This window comes from Notamacropus eugenii, chromosome 1 (assembly GCF_028372415.1).
Source record: "Notamacropus eugenii isolate mMacEug1 chromosome 1, mMacEug1.pri_v2, whole genome shotgun sequence".
NCBI lineage: Eukaryota > Metazoa > Chordata > Mammalia > Diprotodontia > Macropodidae > Notamacropus > Notamacropus eugenii.
In genome coordinates, this window is record NC_092872.1 from 214,297,610 (window position 1) to 214,317,217 (window position 19,608).

Sequence of the window (19,608 nt, forward strand, 5' to 3'; positions counted from 1 at the left end):
CCCCCTCGGGGGAACCCAATGAGAGAGCTGGGCCCGGGCAGCGGGGCGGGGCCGACGGTCACATGCTCACCTGGGTCGGGGGCGGAGCCAGAGCCGGGCGGGGCCCGGCCGGGGCGGGGCTTTGCAGGTGAGTGACAGTGTCCGGGGACGGACTCCGAGGAGATCGCGGAGCTAGGTCTGAGTGGCCTTGGCCGCGGTGCCCGCCCCTCCTCTCTCTCTCCGGCCTCTTCTCCTGGCCGCTCCCGGCCCCAGCCCCCCTGGCCCGACCACCTGGGGCGGGCTCTTGAGCGCTGAGGGAGCCGCCCTCCCGCCCGCTCTCCCGCAAAGTTTGTGGCGGAGCCGGCGGCGGGGGCTGAGCGTGCCCCGGAGAGCGAGGGGACAACGACTGATGCAGAACGGCAGGAGCAGTTGAGTCCGGAGTGGCCCGGGACCCGCTCGGGGCATCGGAGGGGCTGCCCGCTCGCCGCCGCCCGTGCATGGGGCCGGGCTGAGCCGCGGCCATGGGCAACTGCGTGGGGAGACAGCGCGGAGACAGGCCGTCAGCGTCGGGACACCCCCGCAAGCGAGCAGGTGAGGACCGCGGGCGCCGGCTTGCCCGCCTCTGCCCCCCGCCGTGGCTCCGGTCCCTGCCCGGGCTGGGCTCGGGAGGAGGAAGCGCCCTGCGGGACGGGGAGCCGGGGAGGTGGGGGGAGGAGGCGGTGGCCGGTCCGGGCAGCCCCGAGCGAGCTCCGAGCCCGGCTCTGCCCGACTGGAAAGTGGCGGAGGCCGCCGGGCCGGGCCAGGAAACGTTCGGGACTGCTGCGGCGCGGACCGGGCGTGGAGGGCGGCGGCTCGGGCGACTCGGCTCCTCGGCGCAGGGGCCGAAGCGGGCTGCCGGGGCCCGGCCGGAGCCGTCTAGGAAGCTGCTAGTCCTGGGGAGCCCCGGCCGGACTCAGGAAGTCTTGAACTCCTTATTTTTTTAACCAAACTCCCCGGCTTCGGTGCCTGCGCCGGGAAGAGGTCGGGTCTTGGGCGCCTGGTCCCTGAGAGTGCCTCGGGGACCTTCCAGAAATCACAGGATCAAATTCTGCGAGATCCTCCTGCCCATTTTCCTGACGAGGAAACTGAGGCCCGAGAGGATGACGCCCTTGTTCACGTTCCTCCTAGAGCTCCGTGTAGAAAGCAGGTCTCACAGTTGCCAGTTTTTCTTTGTGTAAAAGGGGGTTTCGCAGCCGGTTTTGTAACGAGAGTTTTCTGATACCAAAGGTGGGTCACCGAACCTGATTTCAGGGGCACCTTTTTTCCAGAAATGTGTTTTTATGGAACGGTTTGAGAAAGACTTCAGTTTTAAAACTAAAAGGGTAGGTTTTCCTCTCCACCGTGCACACTTGGGGGCTTCCAACGGTCTGAACACCACATTCCTTATTTTCTCAGTCTTCAGCCCCTTACTCTCAACAGCATTTGATGTTGACCAGCCTCTCTTGGAAAACTCATCCCTTCCACCGAGTTGTGTTCATTTTGTCTGACCTTTCTTCCTTTTCCTGGCTCCACTTTGCCCCTAAATGTGGGCAGTCCCACGGTCACCCAAGTTGTCCAGACCATTTTTACCTTGGTACCAAAATAGCTTCCCATTTTCAGGATTCAGCTTCTTAAACCCCTTGGATTTCCCAAACCATCCTGCACACTCTCCAGTCACATTCTTCGGTACCACTGGATCTTGTCCAAGTGCTGCTCACAGCCCTTCAGCAGCTGACCATTGCCAGCAGGATCAAGTCCACGTTCTGTAATGTGGTACCCAGGCTGTACAGGCCTCCTTTGCCTGTCTCCTGCTCTGTAACTGTCCCTCCTCTCCCCCAGTCTTGTGCCTTTAGCCCACCTCCACCATGTTCTGCCCATCCATAATCCATGTGAAGCATTCCTGGATTTTCCATCTTCCCAAGTTAGAAGTGATCTTCCCCTTCCTGTTCTGAACCTTTTATGCATTTATTCCCTGTACTATCGATCTGGTGTTTAGTTTTAGTATCTTGTTCATGTGAAGTTTCGGCCAATTGACAACCTGTTTGAGGGCAGGCATTGGCTTTAGGAGAACTTATATTTCAAGCTTAAAGGGATCTTGGAGGCCATCTAGTTTGACCCCTTTATTTTGTGGAAAAGGAAAAACTGAGACTTAGGATGTAACACAAATACTTCTCCTATCCAGACAGCTTCTATACTTCACAAGTAGCTTTACTAAGGCAAATACTTATTAAGCACGCACTGTCTGCTCCCTAGATGCTGGAAGATAGAAAGACAGCAATGCAATGGTTCTTGCCATCAGGAAACTTCCCTTTTTGTGGGGCGTGGGGTGGGGAACAGGGCTTGGGTATTGAGATGGAGACACAGGATGTACACAAGTGTAATATAATTTATCTAACTAGCCTGAGCTGGTACAGTAGGTTCTTAGGGGAAGGTCACAAAGGGGACAATGTTTGCAACATGGTAAAAGGGGTATGTGTGGAGGAGATGGTCTTTTTTTTTTTTTTTTGGGCGAAGGTCTGAAATCATGGTAAATACTTGTCATTCCAGTAACATATCTGAAGCCTCACTCTGTGACACAGTTTAAATTGTGACCTGTTCCCCCACATTTCAAAGAGCTCCCCTAGTCCCTCCCTTCCCCATGACCTTTCTTTGCCACTCATCCTTGAGATGGATAGAGTTCTTCATGAGAACAATTCCATAAGCACCCTCCCTTTCATTCCACTGTATGATGTCCTTCCATGCAACAAAAATTACTTTTGACTGACCCCTGCTATCCTTAGACAAATTTATGTCCATGTCAATGAGGTAATTAAATGGTGTGCCCCCACTTGTTAAAAACTTAGGTGACTGATAGGAAGGTAATTAATTTTCCTGATTGCCTCCTATATGTAGCAGAGCTGAACCTTAAACACTTGAGACTGATGGAATTGGAGATATGTATTTGCTTTGGGGATTATCCTATAATTCTCTTCCAGACTTGTACTTCCTTGGGCCCAATGTGTGAGGATCAATAGGCCCTGCCCAGCATGTTTGTTATAAAAGAAGATAATTCTACACATATGGCTGTGACTGTTGATGAGTAATGAGATGACCCTTAGTTTTCTGTTCTCTGTTAGCCTTCCTGTGGCACTTTTATTTATGGGACTATGCCATTCAGCAGCTTAGAAGGAAAGCAGTAACTTAAGGTTTGCACTTGGTGCAACGAGAAGCCCTTCTGTTGACCCTTTGCTTTGGGGAGTTCTTAAAATAGGAAATCCTGGTTAGAATGCGGGGGCGGGGAGGCCTCTTGTCAGTATCTCACATTTCCCCCTATTCAGAATGGTGATTGCTTGGGCTCTTATCTCTGCTAAACTGCCAGCTGTGACTTGTTTGTGGGGGGAATCCAGAAGCACAGATAATGGGGCAAAGGGGCTGGGGTTTGGGTGGATAGGGGGGTGCAGATTTAGCCTCTGGCCTTTTTCTCCCTTCACTTGTCATGCAAGGTTTAGAATCCCATTTTGAAAGAGCAGTCTTTGCAGCGAGGGCCTGAGGTAAGATTCAAGCTCTTCCACTGATTAGCTGGAATCTGGGCAAGTAATTTCCCTCTTTGCTCCTTGGTTTTTTATGTTGGCAGCCTCAGAGGCCTTTTCGCTCCTAAATCCTGGGACTTAAGATTTTCTTTTTGCAAAACTTTAAAATGAGAATAAAATTGTACCTGCACCCTGCCTAGTTCCTAGAACTGGGATAGAAACTGGGAACACCTCATATGCAAAATATGTTCATGAAATGACAAAAAGATCTTGGATTGAGATCTTGATTCTAGTTCCAGATATGCCTTAGAAAAGACACTTAACCCTTAAACCAAACCCTCTCCCCCCAGCCTTACACTTTCATTAAGTATGTGACCATTGGACTTCAAAAAGATGTTGTGGGGATAAAACTAAGCTAATCTTGTAGTGTAAATGCTTTTGGAAAAATTATAAACCCTGTACAAATGTGAGGTGGAGGAGTAGTCTCTCATTTATTTGGCATTTGGGGGGCAGAGGGGAACAGATATTTAACTGTGGAAGTATCTAAACTTTTTTTAAAAATCATTTTAATGAAAATCTTACTAAAATGAATTTTTTCCCCTCTCTTTAAGCCCCTCCCCCATGCTGTGTCATTTAACCTTTTCTCACTGAAGCAAGTTCATGTTTATGTAATAGTCTTGAGTATATTTGCCCTTATGTCAAATCCCCCAGATTGCCTCATTCTTTGGGCTAAGAAACTAGAATTGTGTTAGAATTTTGTCTAAAAGGAGGGGCTCAAAGAGTCTGCAACAGAAGTTAAGTTCATGAGCTCAAGTGTCTGGACTTGGGTGGGTCAGACAGGCTTCTGGGTTCTTGGTCACATTTTGGAAAGTCAGGGCTATCTTTGTATCTCCAGCTTGGTGTGTAGTGAAGTGGGATTGATTACCACCACCTGAATGAATGCTAAAGGCTATTATGCCATGTTATTATAGTTCAAAGGCTGATTTTTTAAAAATCTCATTTGCTCTCTGAAAGATGTAGGAATGATATGACCTGGCTCAGAGATAGGTAAACATAGAAAATAAGAGTGAGAAAAAAGCTGACAAGTGGAGTGTATGACCTACCGTTGACAGTGACCTGTAAGTTCCCTGGCATATGTCCTGGGGCCATGTGTGGCAAAGTGCTTCCCCTTCTTCTGGAGTTAAGCAGTGCCTGCAGGGGAGTGTTTGCACGTTTCAGGAGAACTTACCTTTTATTGATCATCCGGGACCCCATCTGAATTCCCTGTATTGGGCATCTTAGGAACAATGACCCATGTAGGGAAAATAGCATTTGCCTACTGTGTGCTGGCCACCATGGAGTTCCCCAGTCCTTCAGAGCTAAGACACAGGTGCACCACTTTTACTTTAGACCTGATGCCAGCCTTATAAAGTGATCTCCAGAGAGGAAAAGGCTGAGCAGCATTGTCAGGTAACTAAAGCCGAGGCAGAGGAAACTTGGCTAATTGACAGACACTGAAATCCGGGTGCAGATCTCTGCTTTGAGCCAAGACACTACCTCCTCACACCTTGTATTAAAGAGAACATCTTTCGTTTTCTTATTTAGGGAAGTACTTTTCTGATGGAAGTATCAATCTAGATTTCCTAGCTTAGTAACTGAAGGAGGCACAGGTGCAGGATTTGGGGTAAGGGAGAGTAACCGTAGAATAAAATGTTTCTTTCCTTTTTTTTAAATATTGGAATGGTTCTTAGAAAATATTTTGAGGCTTTTAACTTAGGTTTGGTAAGAATAAGACAATAGAGGAGCTTATCAATTTTGGCACAGTTGTCTTTTTGATAAGAATACTAAGCATTTACATCACAGGTGGACAATATGGCTTGCTTTCCTTTACTTTTTCCTCTTTCTTTTCTCTTCACCCTTACCTTACTTTACCTTACTAGCTTGAAAAGGCCAAAGTCCCCCAGTGCATCCTGGGCCCTTTCCAGTTGTCCTGATCATATCTGGCCAGATGACTCCAGAGGACACAGATTGGTGGCTGCACAGCCCTCCCTCACTGAAATCCACTTCACTTGCATGTCATGGCATCAACCTCCCTGATGTCGTGGGCCTCTTAGAGAAGGAAGGACAGACAGCAGCAGCAGGTCAGCAAAGTGCTTTACTTTGTTATCTCATTTGTGAGTGCTATTATTATCCCCATTTTAAAAGTGAAGAAACTGGGGCAAAGAATAGTTAAGTGAGTTGCTTAAAGATACAGAACTAGGTATCCCAAGATTTGAACTCCAGTGTTTCTGACTGCAAGTCCAGCCTGGCTAAGGCTTCCACAAGTAAGCAGGTGATTGCTCCATAGAGATCTAATGAATGCAGGAGATTCCAAAGCCCTGGTTCATAGCTGTCCTCATGCCACCTCCTCCCTTGCAGCCTCACCCAGGGCTTCTACCACCATCACCACTACTCCCCCCTCCCCCCCCACAAAAAACCATCCCCAAAACAAAACAAATCGCCCAGCGGGGGAGGGAACCTGAGGCTCCCATCTCCTGCCCAGGGAAGTGCTCCATGGTCCATTAAGAACAGTTCTACCCTGTTGTAGATCTAGCCCTGGTTTGGGTTCCTAGGAGCAACATAAATAGAAGGTAAACAAACACCTTGGTGTCCTCAAGTTAATGGGCTAGGCTGGAAGCTTCCAAATGCCAGGAACTCAGGGACTTGTCAGTGGCCACTTGAGGGACTCTGCATTTGCTCCTGATTTCTTAAGGGAATTGATGAAATACAGATTTATGTTAGGAAAGTACTTGTGCTGGATCAATTGTTTTTCTCTTTATAGAGAAAGAAGGTATAAATGTAGCAATAGACCCAGTATAAATGGAGAGTAGGGGGCAATTATCTACATAATTAAGGTCTTTTTTTTTAACCCGAAATACCCAGGTGATTGAAATGAAAATCTCCGTTTGGGGCTCCACCTTTTCCATAGCTAGGTCATTGCTCCAGGTCTTTAGACATACACACAGACCCCTCTCCCTGCCCCAAACCCTACAGTTTGAGTTTCCCTGAAGGTTTCCTGTACCTCCTGCCATATTATAATCCCCTCCAGTGTTGCATCTTTAGCCTTTGTTACCCTCTAGTCCCAGAGGATAGTAATTGTCTTTGCATGGCAAATAACAGTTCTTTAGGTAGGGTTGTACAGGCAAACAAAGTCCTCCCTTCCCCCTCCCTGTTTATAAGGTGCTTTTTTTCACCAATTTTATGAGGACTCATGTTGAACATGTAAGCACCTCCTTGCTGCAGAATTGCCTGACAGATTCCAGCCTTTGCTTTAGGGTAGTGTCTTCCAGCTCTGGGATTCTCATTGAAGTACCTATTTTCTAGTTCAGGGATGGGGAACCTGGGGCCTTGAGGCCACATGTGGCCCTCTAGGTCCTCAAGGGCAGCCCTCTGACTGAATCCTTAGAAATTTGTTATGTGAAGTTTGGATTCAGTCAAAGGGCTGCCCTTGAGGAGCACATGTGGCCTAAAGGCTGAAGGTTCCTCACTCCTGCTCCAGTTTGTCTCTATATTGCATGCCACTGCACACAGTATTTACAGTGTCTGTCATCAGTTCCTGGTCTTCTGGGTACTTTGCTCACTACTTTTTATAGGTTTTGTTTCCTGAAAACATTTTCTGAAGCTTCCAAGTGTGGTGGCTATGAATTTCTGCAGCCAAAAATATTTTTCATGTTTAAAAACTGAATTTCTGTACATTTTTGTGTGAGAGTCATCTGTCTAGCTAGAAGAGTGACCATTTTAAACTTATTAAAAACTTAACATTGTGTTGATATTCTAAACTTGCTTATTAACTTTTACACTTAAGTTCATTTCCATGCCCGACAGAGCCAAGAATGTCCACGTGGTTAAGTGGCAAGAAGGACAGGCCTGGGAAGTCTTGCAGGCTGGCATTTTGTCTCCTACATACCGAAGGAGCTTTGGGCCATGGACAAGTTGCCTAACCTGCCTGGGCCCCAGGCTTCTCTCTCCAAGTTAATTGCAGCTCTGCTGTGTTGGAGGTGTAGTTTCTACTTTGAAAGTTTCCTATACACATGTCTAAACCAGAAAGTAAAGGGATCAGAACAGTTTTTCAGGCGTTCTCTCAAGTCCTCATTTGGATTATTTGTCCATTCTCATTCACTTTTCTTTTTCTATGTGTACTCCATGCGTTTGCTTGGTTTTTTTTCTACTTTGCATTCTTCCATAAATGCCTTCCCTGATGTGTTCCTTGATTTTAATTGTATCACAATATTCCTTTATCATAATGTATTGCAATTTAACCATTGTTGTTGTGTATTTAGATTGCTTCTTGTTTTTTGCAAATACATGTAAAATGGCTGGAGACCAGCCATTCTTAACTAAGGGGACACCAAGTTAGACATTTGCATCTGCTGTTCTTTATTCCACTGCCATTCTTTTTGCAGGGTGCCTTGCTGGAGTATCCAAAAACCCTTTTCCCCCATACCACTCCACCCTTATGGATGAGCTCACAGGGCCAACTCTTTGAGCTATACATTATTCCCCCCATCTTCTCACCAGCAAGCTTGCCTCCTCCCAGTACCTTTGCCCACCAAATCTACTTTCTAATTCTGGAACCATAGTCAGATCCATACTTCATTATTCCTGTAAAGGAGTTTGTTGATATATTTTCCTAAATCTCTTGTCAAAAAACCTAGTAACTTTTCCTAGCCAAAATACTGCCCCAGCCACACTCAAAAATACATGTGGATTTCTTTGTTAGAATTTAAGCTCCTTGACAGCAGGGACTGCTTCCATTTCTTGTTTTGTCTTGCTTGGCTCTTCCAGTGCCCTTCCATCAAACCCTTAGGACTTCAGAGGCCTGTCCAGTTGCACTGAAGCTTGCATTTCTTACATAAATTTTCTCCCTCAATTAGAGTGTGAGAGCAGAGACTGTCAAGATTTTTCTTGTGTCCCAGTTGTTAGCAGTGTATACATTATTAATAATTTTAAATTCATTTATACCTAATAAAATATTGTGTTGTATGCTGAATTATTACCAGTAAACTAATGCACTATGATTAATATTGCTCCCTTACTGGTTGCCAGTGATTGTGCTCCTTGCAGGGACACATTATAAAAAAGAAGTAGCCAATTCCTTGCCTTGGGGAGCTCACATTACTCTGGGCACAACTTCCCAGGGTCTTGCTATCTTCCCTTATTATATTGTCGCCCCACCCTGACCTGAACAGAGTGTGGTCCTTTGGTGGGAGTGGTCTGTACTTGATCATGTGCTTGCTCAGGGAGCATAGGCTGCTCTGTTGTGCCAGCTAGATCCTCTAGGGTCGGTGGGTATTGCCATCTGGGGCATGGCAGAGAAGTGAGCAAGGGCAAGTTAGAGGTGCCTAGCAGGGTAACCCGCCTTTTCCCTCAAAATTCATTTCCACTTTGGGGCATACCAGACAGACAGTGGTATAGTACCTGATACTGGCTGGGTTCCTGACTCATGATAGTCCTGAATCTGCTCTCTCTGTAGGACTGTTTATGGCTCAGTGGGTCTCCTCTCTGTTTATTCTGTGCCCTTTTCCCATTTCATTTTTTTGTATTTATTTAATACTTAATTTTTCCTAGTGACATGTAAACATCAATTTGTTCTTAAATTTTTGAGTTCCAAATTCTCCCCCTTTCCTCCAACCCCTGCATTGAGAAGGCGAGCCATTCCATGTAGGTTATATATGTGTAGTCACACAAGATATACCCATAATAGTCACGTTGTGAAAGCCTGTCCCCTGCCCTCACTTGTTCTGTTGCCTCTCTCTTTTCACCCTATCAGGTTCACCTTTGTACCTGTTTGGTGTCACTTTCTGGTACTGAGGAGGATACCAGGCACTTTGTGGCTCCCTCTGTCTCCTCTCTCTCTTTCACTGGAAGACTCCAAAGAATTTTTTGTTTAAGCTACCCAATTAAGGTTGTGGGGTTCAAAACCTTGTTCCTAGTTACTATAGACCCTAGGATGTACCTAAATAGGGAGTCAGGTTAAAGAAGACAGGGCATGTTGGTCCTTTCATCTGTAGTCAGCACCTTCCATTTGAAGCAGAGCAGAGCCCGGGACTGACCTTCTGATGATAGCTTGCATTCTTTGGTGCATTTTGGTTACAAAGCACTTTCTTATATATTATTTGATTGCCTTAACCCTATGAACCTGGTAGTTTACTCTTGGGACAATAGGCTTTGAAAAGTTAGACTACTAGTCCAAGATCCAAGTCCAGGATCACCCATCTTTTCAGAAGTTGCCAAACCAGGATGCAACCCAAGGCCTGTTTTCCTCCCTGTACCACATGGCCTCCTTGAGAAGAGCGCAGTGAGTGCAAGCTAGCCCCTCCTTCATCCTTGGCCTCTTCTCTTCCCTCCCTCCATTAACCAAGGGAGAAGAAAAAAGAAAAGCTGTGTAATAAATAAACATAGTCAAACCTATCCACACAATGGCTATGTCCAAAAACTTGTGTCTCTGAACCTTGTGTCCAGCAGCTGTTAGGAGGCAAGTAACATGGAGACACAGTTGCTCAGTACTTTGGTCAGAGTTAGGTCTTTCAGAGTTGTTTTCTTGACAGCGTTGTATGAATTTCTACTCACTTCAGTCTTTCTCAATTCATACTATGAAGGATTCTCAGAAATCTGTCATTTCTTATGGCATAATATTATTCCATGACATTCCTGTCTCCATCATTCTTTTCCCCCTCACACCTTTCAATCACCTCTTCAGGAAGTTTGCTTTTGACTGACTCTGCCTTCCCTAGTATTGTCCTCTTAATTCCCTCCACCCTCTCCCCCATCTGTGTGTGTGTTTCTGCGTGTGTATGTGTAGAATCCCTCCTTTTGTCCATTTCAGATAAGAATGATATTCATATGATGCCCATTGTCCCAGCCCCTTCTTCCAGGTCTGTATATTGTCATTCATGAAACCCATTTATGCCAGCTACCAATTCACACCCTGTTCTCCTTTCTCTTACACTAGTGTGTCCCCCCCTTTTACACTCCCTTCAGAGTCTCTCAATAGACATTGAGGTTCTGAAGGCACCCTTATTTCTTCTCTTGCTGTTAATACTTTAGTACTGAATCAGCCTACAAGTAAACTTGCCTTTATGGGTTTATTTGGACTGTTGTGTTTCTATTGCAGAGTTCCTACTTAGCTCTGGTCTTCTCATCAGAAATAATTGGAAGTCCTGTGTTCCATTAAAGATCTATTTTTTCCTCATCAGGATTATTCTCAGCTTCACAGGGACAATTACTGGGTTGTAAACCTATCTCTTGTGTCCCTTTTGGCATGTTACATTCCAGTATCTCCTTTGGTTTATAGGACTTGTATGGTCCTGATGGTCCTTCCTCGATGCTTTAACTGCTTTCTGGATGCTGGCAGAATTCTTTGACATGGGAGCTTTGGATTTTGTCTATGACATAACTGGGACTTTGGGGGTTCCAGGATTCTATCTTCACTTTTCCTTCTGGTCCTAATGATCTGGGAAGGTTTCATTTATGATTTCTTGAAATACAGTGTCTAGGCTTTAAAAACTTTTTTTTTTTTTTTTTTTTTGCAAAAGGCATGGTTTTCAGGGAGTCAAATGATTCTTGTACCATCTCTCTCCTTGATCTTGTTCTCCAGGTCAGACATCTTAGGAGCAGCAAAGTGGTGCAGTGGATAGATTCCTAGTGCAGGAGTCAGAAGGACCTGAGTTCAAATCTCACCTCAGACACTTGACACTCACTAGCTATGTGACCTTGGGCAAGTCACTTAACCCCAGTTACCTCATCCTGGGCCATCTCCAGTCATCCTGATGAATATCTGGTCACTGAATTCAGATGACTCTGGAGGAGAGGTGAGGCTGGTGACCTGTACAGCCCTCCCTTACTCAAAACAAAGTCAAGTGCAAGTCATGTCATCATTTCTCTGATGGCATGGTCTTCTTCGGCAACAAAGGATGAACACACACTGCCAGGTCAGACATCTTACTTTTTTCTTTTTCAACTTATTTTTTTTTTGGTCTCATTTGATTTCTGTTTGGTCTGTAATAGTTTGCAGGGAGTCCATTTATTGGGGTTAGGTTTACTCTTTTTTCTTAAAAGTTATTTTTTCTTCCGATTATTTTCTCTAAAGGTTTTTCCCCCCATCCCTTCAGTTTTGTTTCTTCTAAGTATATAGTCCGTCGAAAAATTTCTTCTTTTAATTCTCTGCTTGCAGTTATTCCTTCCTTGTGTGGGGGATCTCTAGAACTACAACAATTTCCAATAATGGTTAGTGTTTTGCTCATCTCTCCACCTTTAGTTACTGAGCTGGGGCTTTATGCACGTGCTGGAATCTGCTCCTAACCCCCTTCACACTTTGTGAATTACTCAGCCCTACTTGGTATTGCCCTGGGTCACCTGGGATCTTGTTCTGATTTCCTCCCCTAGTGGTTTGGCTCCCTCCTGTTAGGGAGTTAGGAACCTCAGAGCCCTGTCCTATGCTAAGTGTTTTGTCACCTTGCTGGTCTTTGGAGCTTCCTGATTTCCCACACTAGGGCTTTGTTACGAAAGTTGCAACCACATATAGAACAGAATGATTAAGACATATTTGGTCCTGCTGGAAGGCTACTTAGTACTGGCCCTGAGTCCTCTGAGGGATCAAGGAGGAACCTAACTCTTTGTGTAATTTGGGGGTAGAAGATACCATTTAACATAGTTTCTGATTAGATTTTTTTCTTAGTCATTATTTAGTCTGATGGGAACTTCAGTGTTTTGCTGAAGTAGATGTAGGGAAATTGGGCTATTTGCCCAAGCTACTAACTTGGCTGAAAGACTATGAAATATTTTTCAGAGAGTTTAGCTGAGAAGGGGAGGAGAAAAATAAGAATTGCTAGGAGGATGCTAAGATTTTTTAGAATGGAATTATATTTGGGTGTGTTCCGCAGCAGCAAGGAAGAAACCAATACTAGGTTATTGTGTTTGTCCTTCATTCTCAAAGAAAATAGGGAGGTGATAGCATGACTTGGATTTGAGTGAGGGAGGGCTGTGCAAAGTCACCAGCTCACTTTCTCCGTGGCCAGATATTCATCAGGATGACTGGAGAAGGCCCAGGATCTCTGCAATGGGAGATCCTGGCTCTTTTAGGCTAAAGTCTTTTCAGATTCTCTCTTTGAGAAAGGTGACCATTCAGTGAATAGGCCTTTTTAAGAAGTGAATCAAGGGCTGGCCCCTTTAATAAAAAATCAAACTGGGAGGGGAAGACCCTCAGGGTTGTTGGCCAAGAGAAATCATTACTATTTACAATACTGCAGGGACATATTGAAAATTAGAGAGCTAGGAAATGGTAATCAGGGTAATTTGCTCCGGAAGATGGTCTGGGGATGGTAAGAAGTTACATGTAGAGGAATTGGTCTTGGTGAACTATGTTGGGTGTTTAAGGGTGTGGTGGGGAGGAAGGTTGGGTTTTATTTTTACCTAGGAGGTAGTAAAGGGTGCAGTTTAGGAAGGAAGGCTCTGGTAGTGGCTGACGGGGCGGTGGTGGGTTGGAACCTTCTTTGTTAATCTGGACTGATTGAAGGATAGGATTCCTATGGGATGTCCAAAAGGAAGGGCATTCCTGATGTGGGGGAGGAGGCAAGGACTAACACGAGCACAGACACACAAAGTTAAATTCATTTTCATTCATTTCATGCCTGTTATGTGCAAAGCACTATGCTGGGGACAAAATAAAACCCTGTATATAGCTCTTTTACATGAGTTATCTCATTTGATCCTCACAAAAGCCCTGTGAGATACATGTGCTATTATTATTCCAAACTTACAGATGAGGAAACTGAAGCTGAAAGTATAAGTGACTAGCCCAGCACAGTTAGGCTGGACAACTCTGAAAGCAGCAGATTGAGTTTACCATATACTCAAAAAGAAAAGCGTGCTGTGCACAGTAGAGATCTGCAGTGTCATGGACAATCTTCTTTTTCTGTTTAACCATGTGAATGGAAATGCCCATTTTATTTGCTATTTAATAAGTTTAGAATAAAAAAAACTTTAAAGTGCCTCTGAGCTAGGTCTTCCTGATTTTGTTAGCACTTTAGGTGTGTGTGTGGGCACTTAGCCCACAGGAACTGTTTAGGAAACTCTGGTGTCTTAGTCTGTCCATTTACTGGGTTAATCTTTTATGGGGGTTAACAGTACTCCACTGTGAAATTCAGAGGTTCTCTGAACAGAGAAGTGTCACCCCCTTCTTTGGGCAGGGGAGAAGCTGCACTTGTGTCTCTACTTATCTCTCACCAATCCTTTGAAACAGGAGGGGGTCAGCAGAACTTTTGGCTACTCCAAGTTCAGGCATGTTCACAAAACAAACAAAATAAATACAGCAAAGCAAGATGTTGAGGTTAGAAGCATTAGCCATTCTCTCAGTACCCACGAGTCACCCACACATTCCTCCCAGACTGACATTTTGGGAGATTAACCACTTCTTTTCAACTACCCATTTTCTTTTAGTTATTAAATGAGCTAAATGTTTATCTCTCTCTGCTTATTACTTATATGCCCCCTTTACCAGTAAACACACAGAAATAAAATAATTTAAACTGACCACTATACATTAGGACCCTATATGCCAAATATTGGCAATGTAGTCCTTTAATGTGCAAGAGAGAAGTGTAGTTGGGGGAAAGTATGAGATTGGCTTAACTACAATTCAGTGAGTAAGGTACAGCAGTGGTCTAATGAAAGAGGGTCTGGAATACTAAACTAAACAGTTCATATTGGTACTTTAGTCAATTTTGGAAGGTTCTTGGCTGAAAGAGTGATGTGATGGAAAATATTTTAAGATTAATCTGGTAGCCATTCAAGATAGATTAAAGGAGGGAGAGAAGAGAAGGAGTAAAGAGACTGGTTCGTCCTTGCATAGGGCAATATTGTGAGGAAAGAGATGAGTCCAAAAGACATTTTAAAGAAAGAATTCAAAGGACTTTGTGACAGATTTGCTGTACCTGATGATGAAGACAGGCTTTGTGGATGGAAGAAATGTGGTACAACTTTGAGAAGCAGGAAATTTTTAGGGGGGAATTGGTTTAGGGGAGTTGGAAAGGTAGCCAGAAGGAACAGTTGAGTATTTTTTTTAGGGTTTGAAAAAAAAAAAGCACCTAGTGAAAGAATGAGGTAGGAAGACTGTTGATGTAAGAGAAGGGTTGTTATCGTTTGTCCTTTGTTCTCAGAGAGGACCATGACATGCAAAGGGAGAGCTGTGCAAAGTCACCAGCCTCACTTTCTCCTCCGAAGCCATCTGGGTCCAGGGGCCATATATAGATCAGGATGGAAGAGTGTGGGGAAGGAGGGGAGTGGGGGAGATCTTGGCCTTTTCAAGCTAAAGTCTTTAACGGGTTCAGTTTGACTGAGGCAACACCCATTCAGTGATTAAGGCTTAATTAGAAATGAGGTAGAGAGTGGCCTCTTAAAAATTAATCTGGGAGAGTAAAACCCTCCAGGTTTCTGGAGGAAACAGAAACAATTGCTATTTACATTCATTCTGACCCAATCTGGCCTGTCACCTTTTGTTGGCTAATCTATGAGAGATTAAGTGATTTGGAGTTAAGGGTGGTCTTTAAGAGAAAAAAGGAAAAAAAAAAGTTTCAGAGATTAAAATTGACATTCCCCTTTGGGCAGAGCATCTGCAGATTGGAGATGGGAGGATTGGTTTGAAAACTAGGTCCCTTCCATGGGAATCTAGAGTATAAGCAAAAGTTTTAGCTTTTGAAAGGAGAAAATAACATTTCTCAAAGACCAGAAGGAAGGGTTGAAGGGATAACAAGTATAGTCAGAATATATTCTAACATAAGAAACCTTCCCTGATTGTCTAATAGGCTTTTTAAAACACTCACTATAGTGCCTGGCACTTCATAAGCACTCTATAAATGCAGCTCTCATCATTATCATCATTAATTATTATTATTATGACTCAGGATGACCTAGAGCCTTGGGTTATCCTTGGCCTTTGAAATGAAAAGGGTGTTTGGAACCTTGTCTTTCTCTCCTGATTCAGACCCTTCCTGAGTTTCAGCCTGAGGTCCAGTGACATATCTGCATATAGTTGTCCCGGGTTTGAAGTCTTTTCTGGGAATACTTTTGTTTCCTGCCCCCTGCAAACACAAGTCTGAATCCTTTCCTGACATTCTCCTATTGTCCAGCATGGAAGTGCACAGCTTTCCCACAGGAGGCTCAGTCTTCCTTCCTTTTCCCATCATCAGCGGTGTCCTGTAGCTGTCAGGTACAGTGTTTCCCACTTACTCAGAACACTCTTGCTCGCTACAGTGACTTCTGCTCCTTTCTGTCCCCTCAAGCTGCTATTTTCCTAGACCCCTCGGGTTTACCTGAGTCTTGTTGTGGTGGGGTTGGGGCTTGGTCAGACCCTGCTTCCTCCACTCAGCGTCGTCTCCTGGCGCACATTCTCATGTTTTGTCACTCCCTTTTAACCAGCATTCACTTTGTCTGCCTCCATTCGAGTTTCTGTGTCCCAGAGACTCTGCTTATGCTCTGCTTTCCCCTCACCCCACAGTGAACTTTGTTCCTAGTATTTCCTTGGTTCTGTTCACCTTTTCTTGGAATATTTCCTCTGTTTACAGATACTGAATTGGAAATCGCAGGACAGTTAATATTCCTGGATAAATTGGAGGGAATTCCCAGGGGGAGGGAGGAAAGAACACAACTTGGAATGCAGATCTTGGGTTTTTGATATGACCATGAGGATGTGAACTCCTTGAGGGCAGGAACTTTTCTTTTTATCTCCAGTGTACGTTGATTATGTCGTAGTTGTTTGTGGGGCTGTTTTGGAACAGACCTTTATGTACAGAAGTGTTTACAGCAGCACTTTTGATAGTGGCAAAGATTTGACAAATAGGGGGTTCCCATTGGGAAATAGGAGAACAAATTATAGTATGAAGAATTGTGATTAGATGCAGTGGCAAGCGGGATTCCAGAGGAACCATGGTGACAAAACAGACCTCCTGACTGAGAGGTGATGGACTCAAGACTCGATGCAGAATGAGACTTTTTGGGACCTAGCCATTTTAAGAATTTGTTTCCATCAGCTCTGCATTGTTTTTTTATTTTGTTTTTCTAGCTGGGGAGATGGGTCATATCCTTTGACTATTTAGCAATTGGGAAATGGCTGCTATTCTTGTAAATTTGATTGAGTTTTTTCTGTATCTTGGAAATGAGACCTTTATCAGAGAAATTTGTTTCAAAGAAGCTCCTCTGACTTTCTAGCCAATATTAATCATCCCATGCGTAGATCTCAGTGCCTTCCTGTTTACATGGCATCTATAAAGTGCTATTTCTTCTTGCAGAATGTGCATTTTTATTGATGATCCATAACATTGTCATTTGGGTTATCCCTCCTCACACACTGATTTCAATCATTGTTTTCTGCTAATCTTTCCTTAGAAAGAACCTATGTCTCTAATAATTCGTATTGCATTAAGTAAAGTAAACTGGCCATTTAATAAAGATTTTTATGATGATCATTGTTTTGGTAGAGAAACTGAGATTTCCAGGTTTTTAGTACAGTCCTGGTTTGCAGACTATGACTGGGACGCATCAACTCTGAGTTTAACATTTGCCCTGTACTCTTCTTTCGTGGTCAGAATCTAATTTATTACATCATTTTCTGTCTGTTGTATTTCTGAGCATACTTAATGATAATAGCCAACATTTATATAATACTTTTACCCAGAAGCCATCTCTGGAAGAGCTTTAGCAAGCTCTAGATATAGAGCTGCACAGTCTATGAAACAAGCAGCACCTTTGGTTTTCCCCCACAGACGTTTTCTGTCACAGAGAAAAGGCAAAAGGAACAGTGTCTGGAACTAAGCAGTGTGCTCTGCTCTCCTCCCATTGGTGAGATCTTTTCCTAGAATATTGAGCAGCTTCATTCATCTGACCACTTTGGATAAACAGAACATGGAGGGCATTTGTTATACATCTCCCCTGAGAAAAGAAGGAACAGACTGCCGTAGCCCTGAAGAGAGGGGAAAGGCCCTTTCCTGTAAGAGTGTGTGGCGGGAGAGATCCTCCCTAGGTCTATCTGGAATTTCATGGCAGGGAAGGATTCTGCATCAAGATAAAAGTGTTCCAGTGTAACCTAGGAGATGCCTTTCTGAATCAGTGGGCACAACCTGTGACTAAAGCTTGGCCATCTTTTTGTCCCTGCTTGAGCACCTTTTTTTTTTTGGCCCCTCTGTCCTCTTTAAGACCCAACTGTGTGACATATGGTAGCCTGGCATCTTTTTTAGTATGCCTCTGAAAGTTAATTTGGCAAAGATGTGAGCCCACCTTTTTGGGAATATGCCCTGTATCAGACAAGCACTTTTAAAGTCAGAATGTCCCTGGGCTCTGGGATGTAGCAGGTTAGCATGAGCTTTTTGGATTAGGCTGTAGAAATCAGTGTTAGTGCCAATCTGTGTGGTGTAGGTAGAAATAAAGTGCAGTTATAGTTAGTATTTCTGTGTCTTGAACTTATGGGTACCATAAATTAGGATTTAGGTTTATTATCCTTTATAAGCCTTCACTGCTTTGATGGTTTTCTGTCATGGTGAGACCTCCTCTGAAAGGACATAACTGCTTTTGTTGTGCTTGAGGGAATAGGTTGGTCTTCCATTCTGTAAATGTAGTGAAGTACATACCAAAGAGGAAGGGATTTACCCTGTGTCATTAGTTAGTGATAGAGCCAAGAATGTAACTCTGGGACTCCAGGATTCCGATTTAGTGCAGTAGTTACTGGAACTCACTCTTCCTTCTGGTTTTCTAAGTGTTTTATGAGGGAGGTTCTGAAAGCACTTTCCAAGTAACATGTTCAGTTCTTTTACTTCCTTCCTCCTTGAAATCTACCCTTAGTTTGCTTTGGGAAAAGGACATAGAGCCCATATCATGCTCATAGCATGACACAACATCTTTTGGTAGTAAGCTAAAGGCAAATAATTTAGTCCATTGAAGGTTGTGCTGTGGGAAGCACTATGTTGTAGTGGGATCAGTCCTAGATTAAGCATCAGGACCTGGGTTAAAATCTAAATTCTGCTGCTTATCTACGGGGCTGGTTACTCTTCTGGGATGTCACTTGTTCAGGCCTCTCTGTTTCCTCATCTGTAAAATAAATGTTGGGGTAGATGAGCTCTTCTGGTTGTCAGTTGGACGATCCTGTTACCAGGTTGGTGGAACTACTTTGCTTCAGGACAAAAGAACTTCAGGGGGAAGGAGCACTCGCGTTTTGGCTGGATATGGATGGATGGATATGGACCTGTGGCTCAGATATCTCCTGAAGTGATCAAGCTGGTCCGTCCTAGCCAGGAACCTCTTTTCTAATTTGATTTAGAAAATGCTGCAGGGTGGAAGTGCTAACAGCTCATAATTCTGTGGGCTGTAGGGTTTGCAGAAACCTTTCCTCATAATAAATCTGTGAGATGCAAGTATCATTGTCCCTATTTTAAGAGAAGGAAGTTAGGTTAGGAGAGGTTAATGGGGTTGCCCATGGTGATGTGGCAAAGCCAAGATTTGAACTCCGGTTTCCTGTCTTGGAGTTCATGATTTTATTCATGTGCCATTCTGCCCAGGTAATCTGTCTTATGTCTCCACTCCGTTTCTGGAGCTGCCCTCACACCTGGAGGCTGCCATGCTGTCTGCCATTCTCCCTTACCACCCCTTACCTTCATCATTACTCTCTAACTGGTCTGCACACAGCCCTGGGCTGGAGGAGAGAGAGAGTCTCTTGCCTTAAAAGGGGCTGACACTGAAGTACACAGAAGGTTGGGCAGAATGAGAAGGAGACTCCAGAATAGCAAGAATCAGGCAGAAACACAGTGCACTTGAGCAGTGGTGACCAGACTTGTTGAGTGATTGGACTTTGGGCAGTCTTTGACTTGTTCTCATGCCCTGATCTTTTGAACACTCTCCAAGCACCTATTAGGGACTGGGGGATCCAGAGACAGACTCTGTTCTTAAGGAGCTTAATAGTCAATAAGGACTAAAAGACGTGTTTCCAAGTAGCTTGCTGATAAGGAGAGCCTGGTCAATGCAATAGAGAGGTTCAGATAAAGTACTCTGAGAAACTGGGAGTGGTAAAGATTCCTTTGGGAGGTGGACTGGGAGGAAGTCT

At 44.4% G+C, this 19,608-nt stretch overlaps 1 protein-coding gene across 3 annotated transcripts in view; it reads left to right on the forward strand.

Annotated features, from left to right (window-relative positions):
* The first annotated feature begins 432 nt into the window (after positions 1–432).
* The window catches only part of UBTD1 (ubiquitin domain containing 1), a 60,659-nt gene continuing 41,483 nt past the window's right edge, over positions 433–19,608 (forward strand). The window contains exons 1-2 of one of the 3 annotated variants that reach the window (XM_072626651.1): positions 452–570; positions 11,122–11,455. In XM_072626651.1, the coding sequence (XP_072482752.1) occupies positions 11,410–11,455 (46 nt within the window). In that variant the 5' untranslated portion in view covers positions 452–570; positions 11,122–11,409. Of the gene's footprint in view, positions 571–5,425; positions 5,627–11,121; positions 11,456–19,608 lie in introns of all 3 variants that reach the window. The other 2 variants (XM_072626646.1, XM_072626649.1) reach the window with 2 other exon arrangements.